The 24,398-nt window shown below is 47.7% G+C and overlaps 13 protein-coding genes across 13 annotated transcripts; 9 read left to right on the forward strand and 4 right to left on the reverse strand.

The window, feature by feature from the left end:
- Window positions 1-589: 589 nt before the first annotated feature.
- Window positions 590-1,766, forward strand: N7532_010949 (isocitrate lyase/PEP mutase family protein; the record flags this gene model as incomplete). The annotated part of the gene is made up of 3 exons (XM_056623440.1): window positions 590-799; window positions 912-1,059; window positions 1,144-1,766. 3 exons carry the CDS (start codon window positions 590-592, stop codon window positions 1,764-1,766), a joined length of 981 nt encoding a protein of 326 aa, XP_056470856.1.
- Window positions 1,767-1,942: 176 nt separating this feature from the next.
- N7532_010950 (uncharacterized protein) lies at window positions 1,943-3,191 on the reverse strand (the record flags this gene model as incomplete). Its single annotated transcript, XM_056623441.1, has 2 exons — window positions 1,943-2,415; window positions 2,486-3,191. The coding sequence occupies 2 exons, from the start codon at window positions 3,189-3,191 to the stop codon at window positions 1,943-1,945; spliced, it is 1,179 nt and encodes a 392-aa protein (XP_056470857.1).
- A 328-nt stretch (window positions 3,192-3,519) lies between these two features.
- N7532_010951 (uncharacterized protein) lies at window positions 3,520-3,997 on the forward strand (the record flags this gene model as incomplete). The annotated part of the gene is made up of 2 exons (XM_056623442.1): window positions 3,520-3,587; window positions 3,733-3,997. 2 exons carry the CDS (start codon window positions 3,520-3,522, stop codon window positions 3,995-3,997), a joined length of 333 nt encoding a protein of 110 aa, XP_056470858.1.
- A 40-nt stretch (window positions 3,998-4,037) lies between these two features.
- On the forward strand, window positions 4,038-4,278 carry N7532_010952 (uncharacterized protein; the record flags this gene model as incomplete). Its single annotated transcript, XM_056623443.1, has 2 exons — window positions 4,038-4,211; window positions 4,234-4,278. The coding sequence occupies 2 exons, from the start codon at window positions 4,038-4,040 to the stop codon at window positions 4,276-4,278; spliced, it is 219 nt and encodes a 72-aa protein (XP_056470859.1).
- A 153-nt stretch (window positions 4,279-4,431) lies between these two features.
- On the forward strand, window positions 4,432-5,316 carry N7532_010953 (uncharacterized protein; the record flags this gene model as incomplete). Its single annotated transcript, XM_056623444.1, is given in 3 exon segments — window positions 4,432-4,621; window positions 4,641-4,749; window positions 5,151-5,316. 3 exon segments carry the CDS (start codon window positions 4,432-4,434, stop codon window positions 5,314-5,316), a joined length of 465 nt encoding a protein of 154 aa, XP_056470860.1.
- A 587-nt stretch (window positions 5,317-5,903) lies between these two features.
- Window positions 5,904-6,770, reverse strand: N7532_010954 (uncharacterized protein; the record flags this gene model as incomplete). The annotated part of the gene is made up of 4 exons (XM_056623445.1): window positions 5,904-5,928; window positions 6,108-6,400; window positions 6,465-6,661; window positions 6,713-6,770. 4 exons carry the CDS (start codon window positions 6,768-6,770, stop codon window positions 5,904-5,906), a joined length of 573 nt encoding a protein of 190 aa, XP_056470861.1.
- Window positions 6,771-7,763: 993 nt separating this feature from the next.
- Window positions 7,764-8,741, reverse strand: N7532_010955 (uncharacterized protein; the record flags this gene model as incomplete). The annotated part of the gene is made up of 1 exon (XM_056623446.1): window positions 7,764-8,741. One exon carries the CDS (start codon window positions 8,739-8,741, stop codon window positions 7,764-7,766), a length of 978 nt encoding a protein of 325 aa, XP_056470862.1.
- Window positions 8,742-10,450: 1,709 nt separating this feature from the next.
- Window positions 10,451-11,125, forward strand: N7532_010956 (uncharacterized protein; the record flags this gene model as incomplete). Its single annotated transcript, XM_056623447.1, has 1 exon — window positions 10,451-11,125. One exon carries the CDS (start codon window positions 10,451-10,453, stop codon window positions 11,123-11,125), a length of 675 nt encoding a protein of 224 aa, XP_056470863.1.
- Window positions 11,126-15,066: 3,941 nt separating this feature from the next.
- N7532_010957 (CE1 family esterase) lies at window positions 15,067-15,870 on the forward strand (the record flags this gene model as incomplete). The annotated part of the gene is made up of 1 exon (XM_056623448.1): window positions 15,067-15,870. One exon carries the CDS (start codon window positions 15,067-15,069, stop codon window positions 15,868-15,870), a length of 804 nt encoding a protein of 267 aa, XP_056470864.1.
- Window positions 15,871-17,833: 1,963 nt separating this feature from the next.
- On the reverse strand, window positions 17,834-18,817 carry N7532_010958 (glycosyl hydrolase family 62-domain-containing protein; the record flags this gene model as incomplete). The annotated part of the gene is made up of 1 exon (XM_056623449.1): window positions 17,834-18,817. The coding sequence occupies one exon, from the start codon at window positions 18,815-18,817 to the stop codon at window positions 17,834-17,836; it is 984 nt and encodes a 327-aa protein (XP_056470865.1).
- Window positions 18,818-20,006: 1,189 nt separating this feature from the next.
- On the forward strand, window positions 20,007-21,519 carry N7532_010959 (endo-1,4-beta-xylanase; the record flags this gene model as incomplete). Its single annotated transcript, XM_056623450.1, has 9 exons — window positions 20,007-20,250; window positions 20,306-20,346; window positions 20,410-20,458; window positions 20,521-20,642; window positions 20,691-20,836; window positions 20,897-20,985; window positions 21,138-21,226; window positions 21,299-21,364; window positions 21,430-21,519. The coding sequence occupies 9 exons, from the start codon at window positions 20,007-20,009 to the stop codon at window positions 21,517-21,519; spliced, it is 936 nt and encodes a 311-aa protein (XP_056470866.1).
- Window positions 21,520-22,325: 806 nt separating this feature from the next.
- N7532_010960 (uncharacterized protein) lies at window positions 22,326-22,681 on the forward strand (the record flags this gene model as incomplete). Its single annotated transcript, XM_056623451.1, has 2 exons — window positions 22,326-22,346; window positions 22,379-22,681. 2 exons carry the CDS (start codon window positions 22,326-22,328, stop codon window positions 22,679-22,681), a joined length of 324 nt encoding a protein of 107 aa, XP_056470867.1.
- Window positions 22,682-22,730: 49 nt separating this feature from the next.
- N7532_010961 (Srpk) lies at window positions 22,731-22,970 on the forward strand (the record flags this gene model as incomplete). The annotated part of the gene is made up of 2 exons (XM_056623452.1): window positions 22,731-22,765; window positions 22,793-22,970. 2 exons carry the CDS (start codon window positions 22,731-22,733, stop codon window positions 22,968-22,970), a joined length of 213 nt encoding a protein of 70 aa, XP_056470868.1.
- Window positions 22,971-24,398: the final 1,428 nt, after the last annotated feature.

Here is a 24,398-nt window from a genome sequence, read left to right on the forward strand (position 1 = left end):
GGTGAGAATTTTCCGCAGGAGCGGAGCGTTCGCTTCCATTCGTCATCCCCAAACAATATCAAATTGCGCATCTCCGACGCACATCTCCGACGCACGTCCGGGGTGGTCGTGGATTTTTCCGGGCATTCTCACCTTTCCTCTGGCGCCTTCCGCGCCTCCTGAATGGCCGTATCTCATCGCGTGCATTATCTGAAGCCCTAGTCTCTGCAGTTCGGTGGGATGTGGCCACTGATGACGGTGCTGAGGTCCGCTTCTCATGTCTGGGCAGGGGTCATCCGGGTCTTGTCGTTGAATCGGTACGACCCTACACCGAAGCAACAGGTCTTCTGCTGTCTTGGCGCATGGCGAAATGTTGCATCTCCAAGATACCAAGACTGGTCGTTTTGTGTGATCATGATCGTCAGCTGCAACCATGCATTATCGGTGCCCGTACTCGTAAATCCCCGGTGTGTGTGTTTGCTTGCTATCCGTGGCCTAGAGGAGACACTCGTGGTATAAATAGCCGGTGTTGATCTCGTAGATTCTTCTCGTGCAACACACTGATCCAAGCCCCACGAACGCCGTTTTCTTTACTTGCAATCCCGCCAACATGACGATCACCATCACTGTCGAGAAAGATGGGTATTATGAGGTTAACGGCACCCGGCAAGAGCCCGTTGTCAATCTCTATATCATTCCCGCTGCATCCAAGCTGCACCGCATGCTCAAGGACACGAAAGACTTAATTGTCTGTCCCGGTGTATACGATGGACTTTCTGCCCGAATTGCCATGGAGCTCGGTTTTAAGGGCCTCTACATGGTACGTGGACCAAATAGCCTTCTCGCCATTCTCCCATAGGGGGGTAATGAAATAAATGAAGAAAGAATGAAATGCAAAAAGGGGGAGAGAAAGACACTAATTATCATATTAGACCGGTGCCGGCACGACTGCGTCCCGTCTCGGAATGGCCGATCTCGGTCTGGCCCAGCTTCATGATATGAAAACGAACGCCGAGATGATCGCCAATCTGGACCCTTTCGGCCCCCCACTGATAGCTGACATGGATACGGGATACGGAGGTATGTAACGGAATCTGTCGTCTCGAACCCTCCCCGGGGCGGCCGGAAGCTACCCAACGTCCCACCGCTAAAGCTAGTTTCCAGGCCCGTTGATGGTTTCCAAGGCAGTTCAGCAATACATCCAGGCCGGCGTCGCTGGGTTTCATATTGAGGACCAGATCCAGAACAAGCGCTGCGGCCATTTGGCCGGCAAGAAGGTGGTCAGCCTAGATGAGTACCTGACACGAATCCGGGCTGCCAAGTTGACGAAGGACCGACTGCATTCGGATATCGTTCTTATTGCGCGCACAGATGCGCTTCAGCAACATGGCTACGATGAATGCATCTGCCGCTTAAAGGCTGCGAGAGACATGGGCGCCGACGTCGGTCTCCTCGAGGGCTTTACCTCGAAGGAACAGGCTCGTCAGGCCGTCCAGGATCTGGCACCCTGGCCTCTCCTGCTCAACATGGTCGAAAATGGAGCCAGTCCGCTGATCACGACCAAGGAGGCGGAAGAGATGGGCTTTCGCATCATGATCTTCTCTTTCGCATCGATTGCCCCGGCTTACCTGGGTATTCGCTCTGCCCTGCAGCGTCTGAAGACGGAGGGGGTAGTGGGAACTCCGGAAGGATTGGGTCCTCGGAAGATCTTCGAGGTCTGCGGACTGATGGACTCGATGAAGATTGATACGGAAGCTGGAGGGGATGGGTTTGCCAATGGTGTCTAAGAATTGTAATCGAACGTGTGTGTGTGCGGGTAAGGGTTTTCCTGGGCTGAGCAAGAATTACTAGTACATTATGGTTTTCTCTACATACAAGGTCATTTCAAACGTCAAGCCACCTGCCTGAATGGTAACTGTATCCATATCGTAGCAACCCTCGGCACCCATCTCGCGGCCTTTCGTCATAGCATCTCAGCTGGAGTCCCCGAAATTTGGGGCTGCAAGCCCTCTTGCGCCTTTTCCTCGTATGATGCCGGTGAGCTAATTACCACCACCTCTTTCGCTACAATAATCCACTTATTCGGGGTTTGTCGGTAAAGCATCGGCCATAAGGTCTGCCCAACTGTTCCGTCGGGGGGATATTCTCCGGTGATGCTCATCATGCGTTCTTCGCGCAAGGCCATCCCGGATGAACTCCACCAAAAGCAGTATGTGTTACCTTGCCGCTCCAGCTTATGCTTGAAGGTGACACATTTCCAGAGAATATGCTTCAACTGACTTCTTCTCTTGGTCTCATCAGTGACGGCGAAGTGTCCGAATTTCGCCTCGAAGTGTTGTACAATCTCGTCACAGGTTTCCTCCAGCTTTGTGTGATCTAGAGACGCAGCCGCGATGCTTGTCGCAGATCGCCAGTGCTGCCAGACGTGCACAGGGCCTATGTAGTTAGTGCTGTTTGCTACAAAACTCTTGTTGAGACTGTTACCATCAGCCAAGAATGGACATACAGAGCTTTTGTACCTCCCGGTCGATCGCCCGCTGACTGTATTCCCATGTCGACTTCCTGGACCCGGCCATGAAAGGCGCCAGGATCAAAACGAATAGAGATTTGAAGATTTCACTTTCGATATCGTAAAGAAGATGGGACGATGGTTCACCGGTAGGACAAACCGCGTTTTCGCCCCTCTCGTCTACGTCGGAATCGGCGGACATACCGTTGGTGAGAGGACGCATAAATTGCCGTTTCACCCAATCATCCAACTCCTGATAGAGCAGGCGCGTCGTTTGGGCTGCCTCGGTATCATCCATCGTGTCGGTCCATTTCTCGAGTCTTGCTACTTTGGCAACCAGCTCCCGGTTCTCCGCCACCGCAATATTTGCGGAGTCAGTCGCCTCATCGAGAAGCTCCTTCTGACGTCGGATCTTCTCCTGATGCGAAAGCTGCGCTCTCCGTAAGACCTCTGCTTCGGCATCCAGCGTTTCTAGCTTGCGTTGCAAGCCGGTGCACACTCGCTCCAGGCGATCCACCTCATTTCTCATGTCGTTCTTCATTTCTATATTCTGAGCGATCAACAAATCAGAATCTTTCTGAACAGCCGTTGGCGTCTTACCGCACATGTCGAGCTCATCTGGCGAGTCTGCCATGTCGAATCGTTGATTCGGCTCATCGAGCCCGGCTTCATTTCCCCGGAACATGGGAGTAAACAAATTCATCGTGTAGTACGGCCGCTTGACTGCACTGGAGGTGTGGGATAAAAGACCAGAGTACTGGGATCACGCCGATCAAGTCGAAATAAATACTGATGTGATTCATGACCACAGGGTGATACTTTCACCACATCCCCCGTCACCTCCGACGCCCGATATGGGGGCAAGCGGGAGGCAATGACGGCACGATGCGACTTCTGTTTGCGACACTCGCTCCCCTAATACCCCTTTTTACTCTTCGTTGCTGTTCAAAAGATTCCAGAAATTCTCGATTGTCTTGGCCGTTGTCGGTTTCCCCAAACTCTTCCTCTGTTGAGCGCTCCACACCGTTGAGATGGCAAGTGCGACACCACTCAAGACTAGAATAATCGTTAGCATCGATTTTGGCACGACCTTTGGCGAGTAGGTTCTTGACCTGGACTGAAACACCCAGACGCATCCTGAAGAATTAAACCCTAAATCGCCTGGGCAGTGGAAGACTGTCCTGAGGATATCGAAGTCATCCAGAAGTGGCCGGGTGGAGGGAACAACATACTCACATTCCTAGAAATCCTCTTACAGTCACTGAAAGTCTTGAAAATACCGGACAGAAGGTCCTAACGGTGCTTTACAATTGCAAAGCGAAAATCCAGTGGTGCTATCAAGTTCAGGGCGTGCCCGAGGCTATCAGAGAGATCAAGCTTCTGTTGGACGACAGTGATAAATATCGCTATGGCCCCGCAAAAAAGTCCGAAGAGGCCATTCACGAATTGGGAAAGATGGTAGTTCAGGCGTCTAGAGACTTCTCTTCGGTTCTGGTCGACCACGCGTGAGAAGTGCTGGATCGACTTTTTGGAACTGCACTCCCATACTATGGAGGCAAACTACATAGTGACAGTCCCCGGGGTGTGGTCGGACAAAGTGGAATATACTACACTCCGTGAGACATGTCTGGCACACATCCTCCAGTCGCACTTGTTTATGCTAGCAAAGGTGGAAGAAACTGCTGTCTGCGCTATCCGTACTATACAGCCAAATGACCTGGCCGTAAGTCTCAACTACTCATCAGGATATCAAAATCAAAAGACAATCTCACACGGACCAGGAGGAATAGGTCCTGGTTTGTGATGCTGGGGTTGGCACCGCGGTAGGTACTAAGATAGCAAATGCTGAGGAATCCACACTAAGCCTGACTTCCTATGCATGCAGGATCTCATCAAACACCACATCACCCAGGCTGGGCCCTTCGGCAAGAGGTATCCACAGAATGCAGGTACTGACCCACAGACTCGTCAAATACACCGATGCTAATATCCATGACCCGACTAGGAGCGACATGTGGCTCGGTGATGCTCGACGGGCGATTGAGTCTTCATTGCAGAGAGAATCGGAGTCGACAGATGGAATAGCCAGTCTCAAAACTCGAGGGCCATCACCTCAAGCACTGCCAAAACTATGTCAAACCGAGATTTGCAGGGAAGTTTGACCAAGATGGCTTTGCCGCCGCGGACCACTTCATACGGGTTCCGGGCATATCCGATGAGGCGGTGATTCAGTTGACAGGCGGTCTTCTCTATCCTAACAGGTATTTCAAGATACTTCATTCCGCGAGGCCATGGTATGGAGTTAATATTTCCGACGTTCAAGTGATCCAAGACTTAGTTGCAGCCCCAAAAATCGAATGCAGGGAAGGCCGGCTCCAAAGTTAAAGTATTGAAGATGCAAACAAGGCCATGTAAGGTGCTAACTAAATACAGACAATCCTTCTGGTTGGAGGCTTTGTGCTTCTGAGGACCTTTCAGCTGTCTTCAGAACAGAGTTGCGGGTCTTTGCATCATGCAACCATCCAACGCGGGAGTTCCAAGATCAAAAAACACCCCCGGGCTTTTGATCTGCTAATACAAACTTGCCTGGTAGATGGTCAGCAGTCGCTCAGTATGCTGAGGGAAACCATCACCCAAAACGATATTCAACTAACTGAAACAGCGAGGCCGTACATCGGGGACAGGATGGCAACCAACTAGATAACCGCAAGGCTAGATGTCATTACGGTGTCTCAATGCGGGATACGTTTGATCCTGAAGTTGACGGAAATGGAGAAACTACAGTCTGGTGCGAGCTTGAACAAGCTTGGATTTGGACGGTCAGATGAATTGGCACATTCGGTACGTGTTGACTTTTCGAGTTCTGGTGAAAATCTGCCAACAGATATGATATCCTAGGGAGACTATGCCCGAACAGAATCCCATTCATTTTAATTCTACACTATTGTCGAGAAAAAACTTTTTCGTGGTCTTCACAGTGACTTTGAAATTTTGTCAGTCTCAGCAGGCACCCAGAAGTGTCGACTCACGTAGGTCAACATGTGAGCGAGCTAAGGGACATCTTTATAAACCCTGTTAGGTGAATCAAGACTTTGCTCTTGGGGGCAGATCTACGGATGGTAAAAAGGGGACTTTGTGAAGAATGTTTGCACTCTAAAGGGAAGAAGTTTGTACCAAAGTCCACTACTACCTCGTGTTTAAAACACCCTCGGCATCGTTGCCCGTCGAGTTGGAATTCAATTACAAGTCTTATGGAATCTTTCGCTCGCGCTACCTAATTCATTCTGGAAGGAAAAGTTCTTTCACAGGTTCTAATGACGCGAATGTATTAGAAGCTATTGCCAGATAATAGGTGCTCGCATGGCTTCCACAGCGGTGGGATAGCTGGATCCGCCAATTCATGCTAATTTGCTACTTAACCTCTACCAGCATTTCGTCTCCTATAGTAAATTATTCAGAGCTTTATGCAGATATCATGATACTGAAAACTTTTAGCGACGGAACTATTCCTCTCAAAAAGAAAGTTAATCTAGACTCGACTCTCGAAATAGGAATACACTTGTGAAGCCTCCATCTTTTCTGGTGGTTGGGAGTCCAGGTCATGACATATGGGACGTACCTTGTCCCTCGAGCAAACTCTCCTAGCACAAGGGTTACAACCCCCCGCACATTGGGCGTGTCAAGCAGGTCGTGGTATTCGTGCGAGCCGCGCTCCCAGTTCCGTGCTTGCATGTTCGGCCAATAATAGTCGAACTTTGTGTATAGATCTCCGACAAAATCATGGGTTTCATCGTTTACCACATGAACACGGAAGACATATCTTAGTTCTTCTGTTTCATAGGGACGATATCTCTGACCAGTGTGGACCATCATATAGTTCACTAAATAGGGCACAAATAACCCCAGGCCCAACTACAGAATCGTAGCCATTTACGCATGTCATTCCAATAAGTCACGCCACTTTTCTCATACTAACGGGCTTGTAGATAGGTTCATCACGTAGGCCAAGCCCGATGGCCTTTTCCCAGATTGCCCGAGGATGCCCCTCTGTCGCGGCTCTCGCAGTATCAAGTACACCTGTGCGCATTGAATCCGGATGATCAACCTCGCCGCAGTTATTACCCATCCATCCGTCATGTATCAGCTCTTTCAGGGTAAGTTTTGAATGTACTACTGCGCAGCTTAAGTCAGTCGGGTCTTCTAGCAACCTTTGCCACTGGATACCTTGGATTTGCAAGGCGCCGTACATGGGAGGATCATTTGATGGACTTGCAGTATTCATTGCGTTGTTCTCTCCTGAGGGTCTGATAGTCGGTTTAATAATTTGCCTCGGGTGTTCTGTCGGTGTGGCACTGTCTGGATGAAATTAGGATATCCCCAAGGAAGTCACATTGCTTTTATAGTCAGTTCCTCGAGTTATCTGCTGGCTATTCAATGACAAAGCCTTCAAATATTGTACAGTACCGCCCAGGTTCGCCTTCCATATTGGAGATAGAGACTCTTTCAAAACCTGACCACATGATACGGTAAAAGAACACGTTTCGTACTGTAGTGGGGAGACCCCCTCCCCCTACTACATGGGTGCCATCCATGTTATGTGACATAGCCGGCAGTATACGGTGGCCGGATAGCTAGTTCTAGAATACACCTTCTTACACCTCCCCGGCCTGACCCCTACATTTGGGATTCTCGCTATTTCCTGATTGATACGCGTGTGTTTTATGGTGGTTTTCTGCTGAATCGAGCCGCACGTCTCAGCGCGTGCTGCCATCGAGCGTTCCCCTCTTCAGTACCTAACCGAAAAAACGCGAGCTCCTTTGTATAGATAGAACGACAGATACAAGAGTCTATAATTAGAAGCCTGGAACTCCTAGAAGGTTCCACGCAGACGCGACAAACAGCGCAAACAGAGCAGCAGCTGAACTGGCGAAGTGTCAACTTCTACCTTTGTACCTCGCAGGTGCTTTACTGTAGCGCTTGTTGCTTCCTAGGGGTCCATCCGGATTGAGGTGATTGGCAAATTTGAAAATAAAGTTGTGTTTCGGGATCCCCACTATTGCTTATCCTCATGCTGCGGGTTCAAATTTTATTGGATACCAGGGATTACGGGCTAACATCTTCCAGTTCTGCTAAGGTCAAGCTCATTGGAAGATACAGTGGTCATTCGCAACAGGGAACCGAAAATTATATTTCTGGAAATCTGTTTTAGGGACTTTGATAGCTAGAATAACTCGAAGACCACTTTGAATCCCTTCTAACCCAGCCTCGCCGCAGTTCAGCGCTTCTGAATAGGGCGATACGCAATCCAGTAGGTAACGTCACCTGTGTATTTTGGCTGGCCGTCCCAAGATGAATGCAATTCGCAGTTGTTGGTGTCGGTATTGAAGTTTGCACCCTGACAGGTGGAGTCTGAAGAGCATGCCTTCACGCAATATTCTTCAGTCACGTTGTCCAGATGCTTAGGAACACCAGTCGAATACGCTTTCTTGCACATGACAGTGTAAGTAACGCCATCGACTGTACGCTCGCGTCCATCATCTGGTGGGCATTGGCCAGGTGCCAGCTGCCGATGGACAACTGGGGTAGATCCACCACCAGAAGGAGGCCCGCCAGAAGGAGGCCCGCCAGACGGAGGCCCGCCAGACGGAGGCCCGCCAGACGGAGGCCCGCCAGACGGAGGCCCGCCAGACGGAGGCCCGCCAGACGGAGGCCCACCAGAAGGAGGCCCGCCAGACGGAGGCCCACCAGAAGGAGGCCCGCCAGACGGAGGCCCACCAGAAGGAGGCCCGCCAGACGGAGGCCCACCAGAAGGAGGTCCACCAGGGACCTTGGCTGCCTGACAAGCTGTGAGTTGAGCACTAGTCACCGCCTTGTCTGTCTGACATTTATCATAAGCCACCTTAAGCTTATCCCAGTCCTTCCTTGTCATTATTGTGACCGCGTCAGACCAGGGCGCAGCACCCGCACCCGCATTGTACAAGTAGCATGTACCACCGTGCCAGCTGCAAGGACCCTCAGGAGTCCTTTTGGCGCATTCGGTGGCACAGTCCTCGGGCGTTGCGACAGTGCTTTGCACATGAGCGTAGTCGCCCATGTTATGGATCTCTCCGCAGCCGTAGGTAGCCACAACACCAGTCTCAACATCCTGATCCCCCGCGGGGGGTGGATTGCAAGTTTTGTCGTAGGGACTCTGGGCGTTCGCGAGCCCGAAAAGTAAGGCAATGCCGATAAGAGAGGTTGGAGTAGCTCTCATGGCGGCTGAAAGTGGAGGAGGTATGAGAGGATAGCAATGTCTTATAAGAGATACTGATAATGCTTTGATGATTAGGGAAAGGGTAGTGGGATTCGGGGGCAGATGAGGCCTATGTATATTAGGATTACAACCATAAGCAAAAGCTGCGATATTTCTCCTTGCCTCGTCATTCATCAGGTTTGGATTTGCGAAGTCTTGTAAATTTCAGCATTATGCAGCAAATGAGCTCATTTGGAGACAATACTGCCTGGGTAGCTGCCGTGTAACATAGGGTGGAGACGCAGCAGCCTCGATGGTAGTGACTGCGTGTAGCCCTTACTTCCGTTATAGCTGCAGGTTAAATGGCTTCTGGTCACTTCTATAATTAGTTCTAGGCAAATTGGCCGTTTGAAGCGTCGAACGATAATATACAACCATCCTTCATGATTCGATCATTCACAATGCCAGCAGTATATGGTGCTACCACGACTTGCCAAAATAGCAATGAAACCTTTTATGGAAAAATGATTTTTTCTCTAATTATTGATCGATCATGCTAAGCTCAAGTAACACACGTCGATTACGTAGATCTGTTAATAGTGCAGCGCTAGCTCGATGGCCCAAAGAATATCGATTTCCAGGCTATATGCCGCACCCTAGGCTATCCTTACATTAGGTGATGTAGAGGTTGTCATGTGCCAGCCTTGATTATAACACTTACATTTTGCCTCTGTGCCTTCCCAGTGGCTGGCCCAATAGTTACATCCCTGTATTCTGAATCAACCAAGTTTAATACCGTCATTAGTATCGCGAATTACCGAGGTATGATCAACAAGTATAAAAGATAAATGGTTGTATCCCGAGGGAGAGGATCACATATCCCTCGGCTCGCTTAAGGGCTGTAGCAAGTTTTCTTGTGAAAATGCTAGAGAAAAGACATTATGCAGCTTGAGCTCTCTCTCGGGCGCAGATTACTGAAACCACAACACTGGAAGAATCTGTCGGACTTTCGGATATCGGTATCGACTAGTACTCGTGAGGGGCCAATTGAACCATCCCAGCGATCGATTGATTGACTGAAGAACTATCTGTCGGCTCCCGTTCAGGATGCCATCTATTCAGGGGTTTTTAGTGTTACAGCGCTGCTTTTCCGAGAATACCCGATTACCATGCAAAACAGGTAGGAGATTGGGTATCTGCTGAATCATCCTGCTCCTGATTGTAATAGTTAACTATCAGTCTCTCCGATCGACAGAATCCTTACAGAAAGTTGTGCATGCTGTACAACGATTTCTTCGCTAGCTCAGTTCCTGTTTCAGTCCTGAGGATACACCGCTTGAACCCAGTTGCTACACCTTGCCTAATCCTGCAAGTTCTTGCCTTGCTTTTTCTGTCCTCTTCAAAGTGGGTCGCTCCCTATGTGTGATCATCTCTGTTATATATTAAGAGCCTCCTTACTTAGGACTGAAGTATTGCTCCTGCTTGCATATTACACAGATCGACTATTTATTGGCAATTTACTGACGCAGCCAATCTCGCTCGGAAGCGATCCTCACATTTGAATAAACAAGTCCTGGGTACGTATCACTGATTGGACAGGAAAAGTCTCACTGAGATGCTGCTATATGATTTCTGAGCAATGTTTACTTACCGTGAGTCCATAAATACCTCCCTCTACCACTCATTTTTACCAGAACGAAGTACACCCCTTTCATTCATCTCTTCTTACAATGGCCAACACCAAACTTATTCTGCCTTTTGCCCTTGTGGCTTTGGCTTCTATGGGCGCTGCTCAATCCTCACTCCCAAATGATGCTCCCAGCACTTGTCCCTCTCTTGGTGGCCAGTCCGCTACCGTTGGAGGCGTTGTTAAGGTCGAGTGCGACACCTGGTACAATGGTTATGATTCTGTTCCAACCTCGGCCTCGACTCAACAACAGTGTGGCGAGCAGTGTCACGCATCAAATGACTGCGAGGGAAGTATTTGGGTTGCCGCAGCAGCAAAATGTTACCCAATTCGCCAGAGTCTCGGGGCCCCTCAGACAGCGAGCGGATATGTTACACTCCGTCCGGATCGCAGTGCTACCCCTCCTACTTCCTGCCAGGTCCCTGCGTTTAAATACTGCAACTCCGGTGGATCTGACCAAGTTGTTCAAATTGGAAATGTTTCTATGAAGAAAAAGTGCCACGTGAATATGGGCAAGCCACAGATGTCTCTTCTGAAGGTCGTGAAGGGGCTAAGTCAAGCGGAGTGTGCTTTAATCTGTGCTCTTAACAAAGGATGCTTGAGTGCCTACCACGTGGAAGTTGCTTCATCAACCACGGGCGAATGCCAACTCCAAACAAACAATATTGAATCTCAACTAAATAAGGGACCACTCGACGTGGCTTTTATTCGAGTGTGAGCTTGATTATCTCAAACATCTACAAATGGGACCTGGGCCATCTTCAGAGGAAGGCCCCAATCGGGCCAAAAAGTCCGACAGGTTACAATATATGTTTGACCTTGCTGTGGAGGAAAGAATGCTATCGCTGTTCACTTTTTCCGGTCTATTTTATAGGCAACGCGGGGTATATCTTGCATTCTTCACTCCTTGAACTATGCCGCTCCTGGTACGCTAAATCCACGTTATTAACTGTCGAGGATAGTGGGGTAGCACCCGAAATAGCTCAGTTCCGTTTGTGTCGTGATATCTCCATTTGTACTAGGGGATTCTCGACACTCCGAGATCGGGAGGTTCACCCCCTCACCCTACTCATGTAAGCAAGGACACCCTAGTTAACGTGTCCTCGCAGCATACGCTCTTTTCTTCTTTTCTTCTTTTCTTCAATTAATTCATCCTATCTTTTTGGATTGGTTCGCCTTGGTAGATTAGCCCCATTCTTGCATACAATGCCATACTGTATCAGCTAGCTGCGACATTGACTCTTTTATTGAGTCCACGTATACTTTCAATTGATAGAGTACTTATAGTTTTTCTACAGCAAATGATTGTCGAGTTCAAAGTCAGGGGTAAATCATTGCTAACCTGCCGGAAATACAGTCAACTCTCGCTTATGGCACAACCCACCATCCAACAGAATTTGCGTGCCATAAGTGAATTGTGCTTAGTTACGTTATTGTGATCGGATGACTAATTTGGTTATATTGATCGACATATATTCATTCCTAATTAGGAAGTCATCCAATGTCCTCTGTTTCCTCCCATCCAACTGTAGCCTATTGAATAGACATTCTAACCCCTCTATTTGACGTATATTTTCCTCAGTAGTGACCTCTTCATGCTGAGCCCATAGAAGAACTTTCTGAATACTATTAATAGCCTCAGCACGAGACGGAAACTTTATTCGTGGTCCACATATATATTCGTCATCCTGGTCATCATCATTAACGTAGTTCCCAAGCGAGCCGCCCACCCAAGCGAACCGCCCACTTCGACCGAAAACGCGTTCCGACGCGTACCCACCATCTTCGACCACTCACCATGCCACCAAAACACGCTCAATCAAGCCGAAACTCGAATGAACAGGAAGGCCGAATCCTCTTAGCTATCAGAGATATTCAGAATGGCTCTACTGACTCTATACGCACGATCGCAGCGCGGTACCAGATACCGCGCTCAACACTTCGAGACCGCGTCAACGGCCACCAATATCGAGTGGATACACATGCCAATAGTCACAAATTTACTAGATATGAAGAAGAATCACTTGTCCAGTGGATACTCTCTATGGATTCACGTGGTGCAGCCCCTAGGCCTTCTGATGTGAGAGAAATGGCTAATATTCTACTTGCCGACCGTGGAAACACCCCCCATCAACTGTTGGAAAAAATTGGGCAACAAATTTTATCAAACGCCAAGAAGAGATCAAAACTCGTTTTTCAAAACGCTATGATTACCAACGTGCCCAAAATGAGGATCCAAAGGTCCTACGTGAATGGTTTAAAACTCTTCAATCTGCAATCGATGAGAATGGCATCCAATTAGAGGATATATATAACTTTGATGAGACTGGTCTTGCGATGGGCCTTATATCAGCACAAAAGGTGGTTACGCGAGCTGAGTTTTATGGTCGCCGGGCAGTTCTACAACCTGGAAATTGTGAGTGGGTGACTACAATCGAGTCAATCAGTGCAGCAGGTTTTGCTCTTCCACCTTGTATTATCTTCAAAGCCAAAAACCACAACATCAGTTGGTTTGATGGCCTTCCAAAAGATTGGCGATTTGAAGTTTCACCTAATGGCTGGACTTCAGATGAAATTAGCGTCCGATGGCTTCAAAATCTATTCATCCCATTCACGTCAAGTCGGATGAAAGAAAACATCGCCTTCTGATTCTTGATGGCCATGGTAGCCATCTCACGCCTCAATTCGACCGGATTTGCGCTGAAAACTCAATTATCCCACTCTGCATGCCAGCACATTCATCCCATCTTCTTCAACCGCTAGATATTGGATGTTTTGCTGTTCTTAAACGTGCCTATAGTCGTCTGATTACCAATCAAGCACGGCTAGGATTCAATCATATTGATAAGCTCGATTTCCTAGCAGAATATCCTCAGGCGCGAAAAGAGACCTTTAAACTAGAGACTATTTAACATAGTTTTACAGGAGCAGGTCTAGTTCCACTAGACCCAGAGTGTGTGCTCTCAAAGCTCAATATTTCACTCCGAACACCAACACCACCACCCAGCCGCCCAAGCAGCCGATCTAGCCAATTCAGTCCAAAAACACCGAAAACAGTCAAACAACTACCGAAGCAGTTCTCTTCACTCAAAAATTACTTAAAAAAGGATCAAGAAGCCCTCCTTCCCCGTCAAAGCTTGTCCTAGATCAGATTATCAAGGGCTACTGTATCTCAATGCATACCAACGTGGTACAAGCTCAGGAAATTACTGATTTACGGGCTGCGACTGAGAAGAAACGGCAAAAGCGGGCACGAACGAATCGCCTAGTTCGATATGAGCAGGGTATTACAGTTGGAGAGGGCCTGCCATCACCAGTGCAGCCAGTGTAGCCAGTTGAACCTGTTGACCAGCCTCCGCCCGCACCAGTTAAATCGCCTATCCTGCCACCCCCACCAGCCCAACGTGCACCCCGGAGATGTAGCGGCCGCAATAATGTTGGACATTCAATTACCCGGTGCCCTAATAGATAGTTTTTGAATTCATAGTGTTTTCGGTACTTTTATCTACTTTTGAATCTTTAGTAATCGGTCAGGTGGCCGACTCGGTAGTGAATTCCGTTGTCAAAAGTTGAGGTGTCCCTATCAGTTCCCGGGTTCCAAGCAGAGAAACATCTCGGCAAAAAAAATGACCCTATTTGCCGGTAGAGCCTTGGCATGTCAATCGATCCCTTAGCCAATGATTGGAAACTATATGATTGGCGGGCTAAAAATAGAAGGTTGTGGCTGAATCAATTGAAATCTTTCGTCACTGGGTCAGTTACAGAGTGCGCCAGCTATGGTACAATGTCAGGAAGTAGGATACATGCACGGGCTGGTCTCGAGGCTGGCAATTTGATGGTCATGATGTATTGAAAGTGTGAGTATGTTATGATCTATGAAAATGACTCAGGGGCTTTCTACTCTGTGTTGCAACACACTGTTTCGAAAAAAGTACGATTACCATGCATTTACTATGGCAATGTGAACGCCTGCAAAGAACCTAGAGCTGTTGGAGCTCCAAGGCCTTTTACCTCTCTGACAGTTGACATGACATAATAGCCTGCTCGGGATATCTGTACTCGGTGCTTGCAACACTCTTAGAGAAAAAATGATGAGCGTTCGGAAGCAGCCTATAGTTATATATTCAAAATATTTGCCAGGTTCATGGCTACGCCTGCTCTATTCCTCTGCACACACACTAATAAGGGGGATGGTGTGATCCACGAGTAACAGTTACATAACTTCTTGGTAAATCACTGGGGACTGAAGAAACAGGGTCAACAACTCCGTGTCTTGGCAGTCCTTTCCCTCAGTAAAGGCACCATTCTGTGAAAGATATTCCCGGTCGCTGCACGGAATTTATCCGGCCAGGGTCTAGGCAGGGATGTCGCTGTATCAAGTAAAACGATGGCTTCGCATGACACTTGTGGAAATAAGGGCGTTCCTACCGAAAGCGTACCATGCAGGGCACCGTTCTTCTTGAGGAAGGGGACTTCGGTGATCATCTTGGCGTCTTAATCATCTAAAAGTAAGAGCTGAAAGTATTAATACATAGCGATGGCTATGAATTTCACTCTCACTTTCTCACTCACAGACAATCTCGAAGATTGAGGCAAAGTTCGAAATTTTACTTGACGAAAGTTCCATTACCTGTGATCTTGTCTCTTTGCCAATTTATAATGATCTTCCTCTCTACCCTCTTAGCCCTGGGCCTTCTAGCCACAGTTGGCACCGCCTCATCCTCGGGCTGCGGCACACAGCCGACCCTCACAAATGGAGTCCACAACATCAATGACCGCGAGTACATCCTCAAGCTCCCTGACAGCTACGATCAAAACAAACCACATCACCTCATTTTCGGCCTTCATTGGCGAGGCGGAAACATGAACTCTGTCGCCAACGGCGAGGGTGTTCAACCTTGGTATGGTCTCGAAAGCCGAGCACAAGGCAGCGCAATTCTGGTAGCTCCTAATGGCAGGAACGCTGGCTGGGCCAACACCAATGGCGAAGACGTAGCCTTCATAGACGCCATCATCAAGCAAGTTGAGGATGACCTCTGTGTGGACACGAGTTCTCGCTTCGCGACGGGATTCAGTTGGGGTGGGGGCATGAGCTACGCGCTTGCTTGTTCGCGGGCAAAGGTGTTCAAGGCAGTGAGCGTGTTGAGCGGTGGACTGATCAGCGGGTGTGATGGGGGCAATGATCCTATCGCTTATTTGGGTATTCATGGGATTAACGACCCCGTGCTACCCTTTGACGGTGGGGTAAATTTGGCGAATAAGTTTGTTGGGAATAACGGGTGCCAGCCAGAAAATGTTGGTAAAACTGGGGCCGGGAGTAATGGTTTCGTTCGAACGGACTTTCAAAGATGCTCCAGGCCAGTGTCGTTTATTGCCTTTGACGGGGGACACGACGCTGCACCCCTTGGCATTTGGAATTCTCTGGCCCCGGATGCGACTTGGGAGTTTTTCATGGCCGCTTAAAGTCGGACGTACCATTTGGTAGTGTGATTACTGTTGATAAGTAATGAATATAACCCGGTGAATTGTTCATTTTGCGCTAGAACACTAGAGAGTAAAAGCTCATGTCAAAGGAATATATACAAAAACATGTTGACACCAAACCCACAGCGGCATCTATTGAACAATAGGAAAGGCGTTTCGCTGACTGGTGAGTACGTATCGGTGACGTGATATGGTTTCATTTCGAGAAACCTGCGGTGGAAGATACTGGGGAAATTTGGTGGCGCATCCAACAGTGTGTCAGGCCTGCTGAGAGTCTTTCAAGCTGGTAGAGGACGCAGATCAGACAATGCCTCGCGAGCGAAGACGGCGGAACATGTGTTGAATTTCGGGGAGGCTTCACAACAGTTTCGAACTGGGATACCAGGAAGACGGCGTAACAATAAAACGGCATTTGGCCACGAAGGGCCTCGGTGAGGCTATGCTTGTTTCCATAAGTGATACATGTTTAGGAAAGGAGAATGACAAGCACGTCCAGCAGGCAGTCACAATGGGATGAATTGTTGGAGGCGATTGGGATGGCCCCTCAATGCAAGGGCATTTTCTACCCACCAAGAATACAACTAGTTGTCAGAAAATAAGCAATATACAACATTGTCAGGATGAGGAATTGATGTACTGGCTAGTACTGAGCATGTCCAATAGAATCAGATGATTGATAGGTGTTAAGATCGGTTGAGCGATCTCAGGGGTCTCTATATTTTGAACTATGGCGTGTTATGACACCATACTAGGTGGAAATTGCGTGAACGATGAATAAGCCGATCCCAAAGGGACCTAGTGGTATTTAACCACTTCCTCAGGTCGTCAAACATTCCTGTAACGGGACTCAGGTAGGTACCTATCAGTGGTGTTGAACTCAGGTCCTCAGCGGTCAACAAGGCTGATCCCTCAACAATACGCTTGACATGTACCTTAACTATATTAACTTTAAAAATAAGGATATCTTAACTATAAAATAAGGATATTTTATCGAGTTCACCACACCGGTTTTCGAGAACTTGACTTTGAATCCACTTGCGAACCTGCCTACGGATGATGTTGATACTGTTGACGATTAGAAGACTCCGCAGGAGGCCCAGACTCGCTAGTGCACTTGCTGCGGCGGTATGTATCCAAAATTGAATTTAATTTCGTTGATCAGACCCATCGCCCCGATCCCTTCATACATTGCGCTACATGCAGATCGCAAATCTGCTGAGCTCATTGGCCAGCCCATACCGGTATATAAAACTGCTCACGGCGTGTTGATAAATCCTAAGCTCCCTATTGCCCAGGTTTTCGGTATAGCATGCCCCCGCCAGCCGTTTGGATTTGCCCGTGTAGCGGACCCGCCGTCCCGGCGCCAGTTGGATTTCGCTCCCAGTCCCGTCACAACACTTTACAGAGACCTAGTCTTGGCCGTATGAAATAAGGTCTTGCCGTTTTTATAAGACTCTCATCGGCTTGCCAGGCGAGACATTTACTCTTCCCAGGGCAATCCTCTATTTTCTAACCACTGCAGCGATGAATTCCTGGGATTTGCATATTGACTATGGATTTATCCTTCAGGCCACCTAAGCGAAGCGAGGGCTGTAGCCTGCATATCGCTTCGGCTGTCGTTATAAATCTCCACAGAACAGACTGAGTGAGAATTCGTATTCAGGTATAATGGCAAAATCAATTTCGGCGAGTGCATTAGGGTAGATGAAGTCTACCTACGTACCCACAATGTAGGCAACGAATAATAGTCTTCTTATATCGAAGTTCGCCAGCGAATAGTAATGAAACCGGACCTGAGCATTCCATGTTGATCCGCCGCTGCACATCTCCTTATGCATGAGCCCTATCGCCATGTGATCTCGTATCCACATAGTCACCATCTCAGAACTGTCACAATCTCGTCTTCACAGCTCTGTTACCATATCCCATTACCGAATATTCTTTATTTCTTCAAAGTGAGCACAGCCGGACTCCATGGTAGGGAATTATAGTTGCCACCGGAATTTGGGTTTCGTCCCTGATAGAGGAACTGCAGGTTGCATGGGTCGATGGTCATTGTTTGGTCAGGGTTGGAACGAACCAAATCGCCGTGACTAATGTCGTTTGTCCAGGTTGCCCCGCTGTTGGCTTTCCCGGCGAAGGGCTTGCTCTCGCTTGCTGCCTGAGCCGTCCACGAACCGCCAAGACTACTGGCAGTGAATGAACGGAAATATCGCCCTTGTGATCCAATTGCCTCGACGATCATCAGGTACTTGTTTTGACCTTTCAAGGTGTACACTTGGACCGCCTCAAATAGATTGTTCTGAGTATCACTCAGCACCACCTCTGATGTTGTTCCGAAGTTTCCAGGGAAATTGTTAATAGGCATGCTAGAACGATAGATCTTGCCATTGTCTCCCGCAAAGAAAAGATACATATGCGTAGCATCCCCGATAAGAGTCTGATCAATGGCGCCAGTACTTGAGCCGGAGATTTTCCCTGAAAAAAGGGCTTGCTCCGATGACCATCCATTAGCATTGGTAGGGTCACTTGAAGTTCGGTAGGTAAACGTGCTCGAGCCCCATTGATAGGCCAGGACCCAGATATTCTTTGGCTGGAAGTAGAACAAGGTAGGCGCAACAGCTGTAAAGCTCATTGCAGTTTGGCTCGCAGACGCCATGCCAGACCAATCCGAAAAGGTGCCGAAGTTCATCGAGCCATAGTTCCCACTTATGTCGGTGGTGGATGCATAGACCAAATGTTTGTTATTGAAGACCACATTGGTGAAGTCTTTGATTGCCGTCCATCCGGACTTAGGATTTGCAAGAGCGCCAGTTGATGTCCAACTGTAAGTCGATGGAAGAGCGCAGTCGGCGACGACAATTGGCACTGATGTGAGCAAGAATGTGCTAGTAACCAGGCCAGCTTTTAGCTTGAAAAGTCTCATTGTCGTTGAGGTTCCGGTTGTCGATAGTTTTGATGATTGAATACAGGAAGCAGATTTCAGAAGCATCTAGCTAGGAGCCGAGCTCCTATAAATAATGCAAGTACAGCCTATAGTTTGAATAGTTTAGCGACGGAACTTTACACCGGAGGAAATGAATCAAACTTGTCCTTCCTCTTCCTGGATAAACTCCGCAGTGTTTCAATTAAAGTATGACGTTTGGTTCAACTTTTTGATTTGCGGCCCTCCCAGAGAGATGGTTCCGGAGTGCTGGCTGGGTAATCTCGATTAGTCAGAAACCAGTCAGTGGCCGGACTGTTACCTTTCTAGGTATGGTACCGACATGAACCCCGCACCAGTTTAACCATTCCATCCTTGTCCTTGTAAATTACGGAGTTGTGGGAACTATCGCTGAGGCTGGGTAAATGCATCAAAGATAATTGTGAATCTAGACCTGGGCTTGATGGTGACGCTGAACGGATTAAACTTGTGCTGAAACGTTATCACCATTGGGCTGTTTCACTTTAAAACACACATGTGTCTCAGAGCAATTTCTGCTCCGGGGTTATTATCTTTTCGGTGCGAATAATGCTTGCTAAAGCTCCTTGAAGACTGTTGGAAATTATTTGGTTCGGGGATACCTCGGGGGATTTAGCCGGGCGAAGTTTAAAGTGTCTTAGCGAAGGTGGAGCTTCTTAATATGGATGACTTTAGCGTATAGGTGATCACCATGGTATCCACAATTGGACCCTTCCTTCGTTTCTACAAGCCGCATTGTTCTTTCCTTGAACACAGACTAAGATTCATATGCAATTTTATTGGTATATGCCTGGGCTACCGCCTGCACTGGGCGTACGTGAAAGGAGCTTGGCGGTTTTGCCGTCTCCAGCCTAAAATCTTCTATGCGATTATTTAGGCTATCGAGTACCATTTTTCCCGAGCTTTTAGCAAATTGAACCAAATAGACAACATACGTTCTCCATCAGTGAAACAGGTATTTCGTAGATGATGCAACATCCGTTTTCAATCGGGAAGGATGTCCGTTCTGCCAGCACGTCGATTATGAACAATCTTCCTGAGAAAACTTTGACTTCTGTTCTGTATAAGTATTGTCTTCAGCCTTCCCAGGAGGTATCTTTCTTCTGTCACCCTAATTTCTTTTTTCCACTCGAAATCCAAATCGTTTCTCAATATGGTTCAAATCAAGGCAGCTGCCCTGGTTATCCTTTTCGCTGGCCAAGTGCTTTCTGGACTTGTTGAACCCCGACAGGCATCCGTGAGCATTGATGCCAAATTCAAGACACACGGGAAGAAATATCTTGGCAACATTGGTGACCAGTACACTTTGAACAAGAATGCAAAAACCTCGGCAATCATCAGAGCCGACTTCGGTCAACTGACACCAGAGAACAGTATGAAGTGGGATGCTACTGAGCGTGAGTACAAATGTTCGTGAAATACTATTTTATCAAAGGCTAATTTGCGGAATAGCAAACCAAGGGCAGTTCTCCTTCACAGGGTCGGACTATCTGGTATGTATCCAGTTGGCCTTTACCAAGGCAACCGGTTCTTCGCCCGATCCTTACAAAATGTAGGTCAATTTTGCTCAGTCAAATGGGAAGTTGATCCGTGGCCATACTCTTGGTAAGTTCTTGGAGCCTAAAGATTCACACATATTACAATAAAAGAAAACTAAACCCTTCAAGTGTGGCACTCCCAGCTCCCATCCTGGGTATCTTCCATTACAGACAAGACCACTTTGATAAATGTCATGAAGAGTCACATTACCACAGTCATGAACCGTTATAAGGGCAAAATCTACGCCTGGGTAAGTTGTATTATTTTTTTATACAACCACATTACTGATCGGTCTCAGGATGTTGTGAATGAAATATTCAACGATGACGGTTCCCTACGCAACAGTGTATTCTATAATGTTATCGGCGAGGACTTTGTACGAATCGCTTTCGAAACAGCTCGTGCTGTCGACCCAAATGCAAAGCTCTATATCAATGACTACAGGTGAGCCACAGCCAATTCTCATTGCCATTGCTATTCTGGTTTAATTCTGATCTTACAAAGCCTGGATTCCGCCTCCCATCCTAAAGTGAACGGTATGGTCAGCCATGTCAAGAAGTGGATTGCTGCCGGTGTTCCCATTGATGGAATCGGTAAGACACCTACCATAGTTGTTCACAGTATATGATTACTTACTCGTCAAAGGCTCTCAAACCCACTTAAATGCCGGTGCCGGTGCTGCAGTTTCTGGATAAGTACACTCCTGCGTCTTTTCAATCGAATCATAGCTTATAGCCTCTCACAGCTCTTAATGCTCTAGCAAGTGCGGGAACGAAGGAGGTTGCCATCACAGAGCTTGATATTGCTGGCGCCAGCCCTACCGACTATGTGAACGTGAGCCAACCCCCCTCCCTCTGTAATTACATTACTTGAATTATAACTCCTTGCTAATCACCTTTTCCACAGGTCGTAAAAGCATGTTTGACCCAACCAAAGTGTGTTGGGATCACAGTTTGGGGAGTGGCTGACCCTGTAAGTGCCTAATACCAGTTTTGTCCAGATAAATATACTTCATACTAATACCAGGTGATGCTCAGGATTCGTGGCGCTCCAGCTCTAGTCCTCTGCTTTTCGACAGTAACTACAATCCCAAGGTTGCATATAATGCTATCGCAAATGCCCTCTAATGGCAAGACCTAACGTGATCATATTCACTTGATCAACTGGCTAGGACTCGAGATTCATCAGGGTTCGGTGTCAAGGGAAAAAACCACTGAGATCATTACTGCCTGGATGCTTGGCAGAATCGTGTACATAACCGAGTAAGAACGAGCGGTCAACCTACGGGTTAAGACCCCTCACCTTGAGACCGATACGCTTGAGTTCTTCAGATGTCAATCTTGTTTTTACGAGAATACACGTATCCTACCTAATCCCCTCTTGCCTAACACTTAGTCACCTGGCGCCAACTAACCTGGCTGTTTTCTCTATATGAAATCTCTCAACTCAATAGGATTGAAATTTCCGGAACTTGAAGACGCTCCGTAGGGTTGCTGATAACTTCCGATCTATCAGCTGGATTAAGTCGTGGACACTTCTGTCTGCAGGATTCTATTTCTGAGACAGTTTCACTCATCCTCATTGTCCTTTAGTCAATCATCCAGGAAAGATGATGGTTACTTCTATTCTAGACAAATTTACCATTCACGGCCCAAATGGCAATCATGCCTACTACGTTACAGCGCCCGTGACCTCTAGTCTCTTCGACATGAAAGATGGTTCATGGATCCGTTTATTCCAGCTTCATGTAGCCTGGTCTCTGGCTGCGCAACTCGTCCTTAATGTGGATTATGTGCATTCTCAAGGAATTGTTCATGGAGACCTTCACCTTAGGAATATTCTCCTCAAAATTCCGCCTAATTTGATCAGCTTTCACCTAAACAATTATATGAGAAATATGGAGCACCGGAACTAGGCCGTGCTGGGCGTCAAGATGGCAATCCGCTTCCACTTGGTGCCCCAAACTATAGGATTGCGTCCATATAGTTAGGGGAAGCGAGTGAAAGAATTACACTTTCAGACACCAGGATCGTGCTTACAGACTTTGGTAAGGCCATTTCTCACTCAAAAGAACAAAAGTATAAATCTTGCATCCCCAGTATCATCCGCCCCCCTGAGGCGCGATTTGAACCAAATAAGCCACTGTCTTTCTCAACATACATTTGGACTCTCGCCTGTACCATATGGTCTATCATCATTCAACGGCCATTGTTTGAAGGATTTCTCGCAACAGAGGACGACATGACATGTGAGCATGTCGATACTCTTGGTGTTCTGCCACTTGAATAGTGAAGGAGGTGAAGCGTGACGACTGAAATTTACCGAAGACGGCAAGCCAATGAACCGCAACACTTTCCTGTCTTGGGACGATCGGTTTGAGAATGGCGTGCAATAGCCCAGGCGAGATAGCGGCATACCGTGGTTTGATATAAACGAAAAGGACGCGATCTTCGATATGCTTCGGCAGATGCTCTCATTCAGACCTGAGAATTGCCCTACCACCAAGGAAATTTTTGAGTCAGAATGGATGGTAATATGGGCTCTGCCTGAAAATGGCAAGATCTCTGATAATGTATGAGTTACACATTATTTTCTAGATTGGATGCATACTTTGCAATACATACCTCGCAGTTCCTTAATTATCGCAGCAGGTGATCATTTGCTATTTCATACTAAGAGTGAACGAGTCGCATAAGCGCCCATTGGCAAACCATGCCTTCTTCAGATACTGAAGGGTCTTGCTAGCGAGATTCTTATCACCCGGTTCGCGCGACGCTGGAACTGTGCTCACGCAGTTTTCTCCCCGGCGGCATCTAGCCAACCACTGTTCGGACAGATGACGTAATGTCACATGTCACAAAGTAACTAGAGAGCGAGTATCTGTGCCTTTCTGCCCACCCACACCGTCCCGTTGTGGGTGCGCCCCAGCGTAATTACCAACCCCACCGTAATTACCAATTTGATCACATTCAAACTACATACACGATTTATCAACGCATCGGCTCAGGATCTAAGAAAAAAAATCCCCGTTCTCTTGCGCTACCCTCGCTGCTTCAATTGATGCCTCACTCTCCTGCATAACCAAAGGTGGTGGCTTGCAACCATATAGCTTCTCGTAGTCTCTAGCTAGCCGTCTCTTTTCTGCCGTAGCTTCCTTGGCCTTCCTAGTCGCAATTGATCGATTCGCATCGCGTGTAGTTAATATACCAGTGTGACTAAGGCCCTTAATCTGCCGCTTGGTCTTAGATCGCTGTATTGGTTCTTGTACGGCCCTAATTCGCGCAATTGTATCATTGGCCATAGCGAGGTGATCAACTGCGATACGACTATGTTGGAAAATACGCTCAAGATTGCGCTGTAGCTTTGGCGTAAGAATATCTGCGTGCTTTGATAGCTTTCCCTGGTTCTTCTGGAGTGCTTCAGTCGATTTTGGAGGTGTATTTTCAACGCTGGACGATGAGAGATTGGCTGGTGGCGGAGATGGTGTGTAGGAGCCATAAGAACGAAGATCAGGCGCGATTAGATCAGGTATAGTATCCCAACCATTAGATAGCTTGCTTAGGACCTTGCTAGCATCAACTGGGTAGATACCACGATCTTTGAAAGATTCACGAATAGTTCGCTGGTTAAAGGCTTTAGATCGTACGGGCCCGATTACCCGTAGAAATTCAGCCTTACCCATCGGCTCGCCTGCCCAATAAGATATCTCGTTGTTTAGGCTTCGAAAGTGCTGTTTATAGCTGAGAAACGGCTTGCCGTCAAGCGGCTGGCAAAAGATGTGTGGAGTGAGGTAAAAAACCAAAAGGTAGAATATCGTTGTCTTCGCATTTTTGTAAGAATTCGAGGGTAAGGTGCGCACCGTGGCCATCGAAGATTAGGATGCGCCTCTCACTCCGCTTCGTACGATTGCGAGTAGCCTCGATAAAATAATCAAGCCATTGATTAGCTAATTGATCAGAGATCCAGCCATTAGGTGAGGTTCCAACCATCGTACTAGGTGGTAGAT

This window comes from Penicillium argentinense (genome assembly GCF_028826775.1).
Source record: "Penicillium argentinense strain IBT 30761 chromosome Unknown utg000010l_segment0_segment0, whole genome shotgun sequence".
Lineage (NCBI taxonomy): Eukaryota > Fungi > Ascomycota > Eurotiomycetes > Eurotiales > Aspergillaceae > Penicillium > Penicillium argentinense.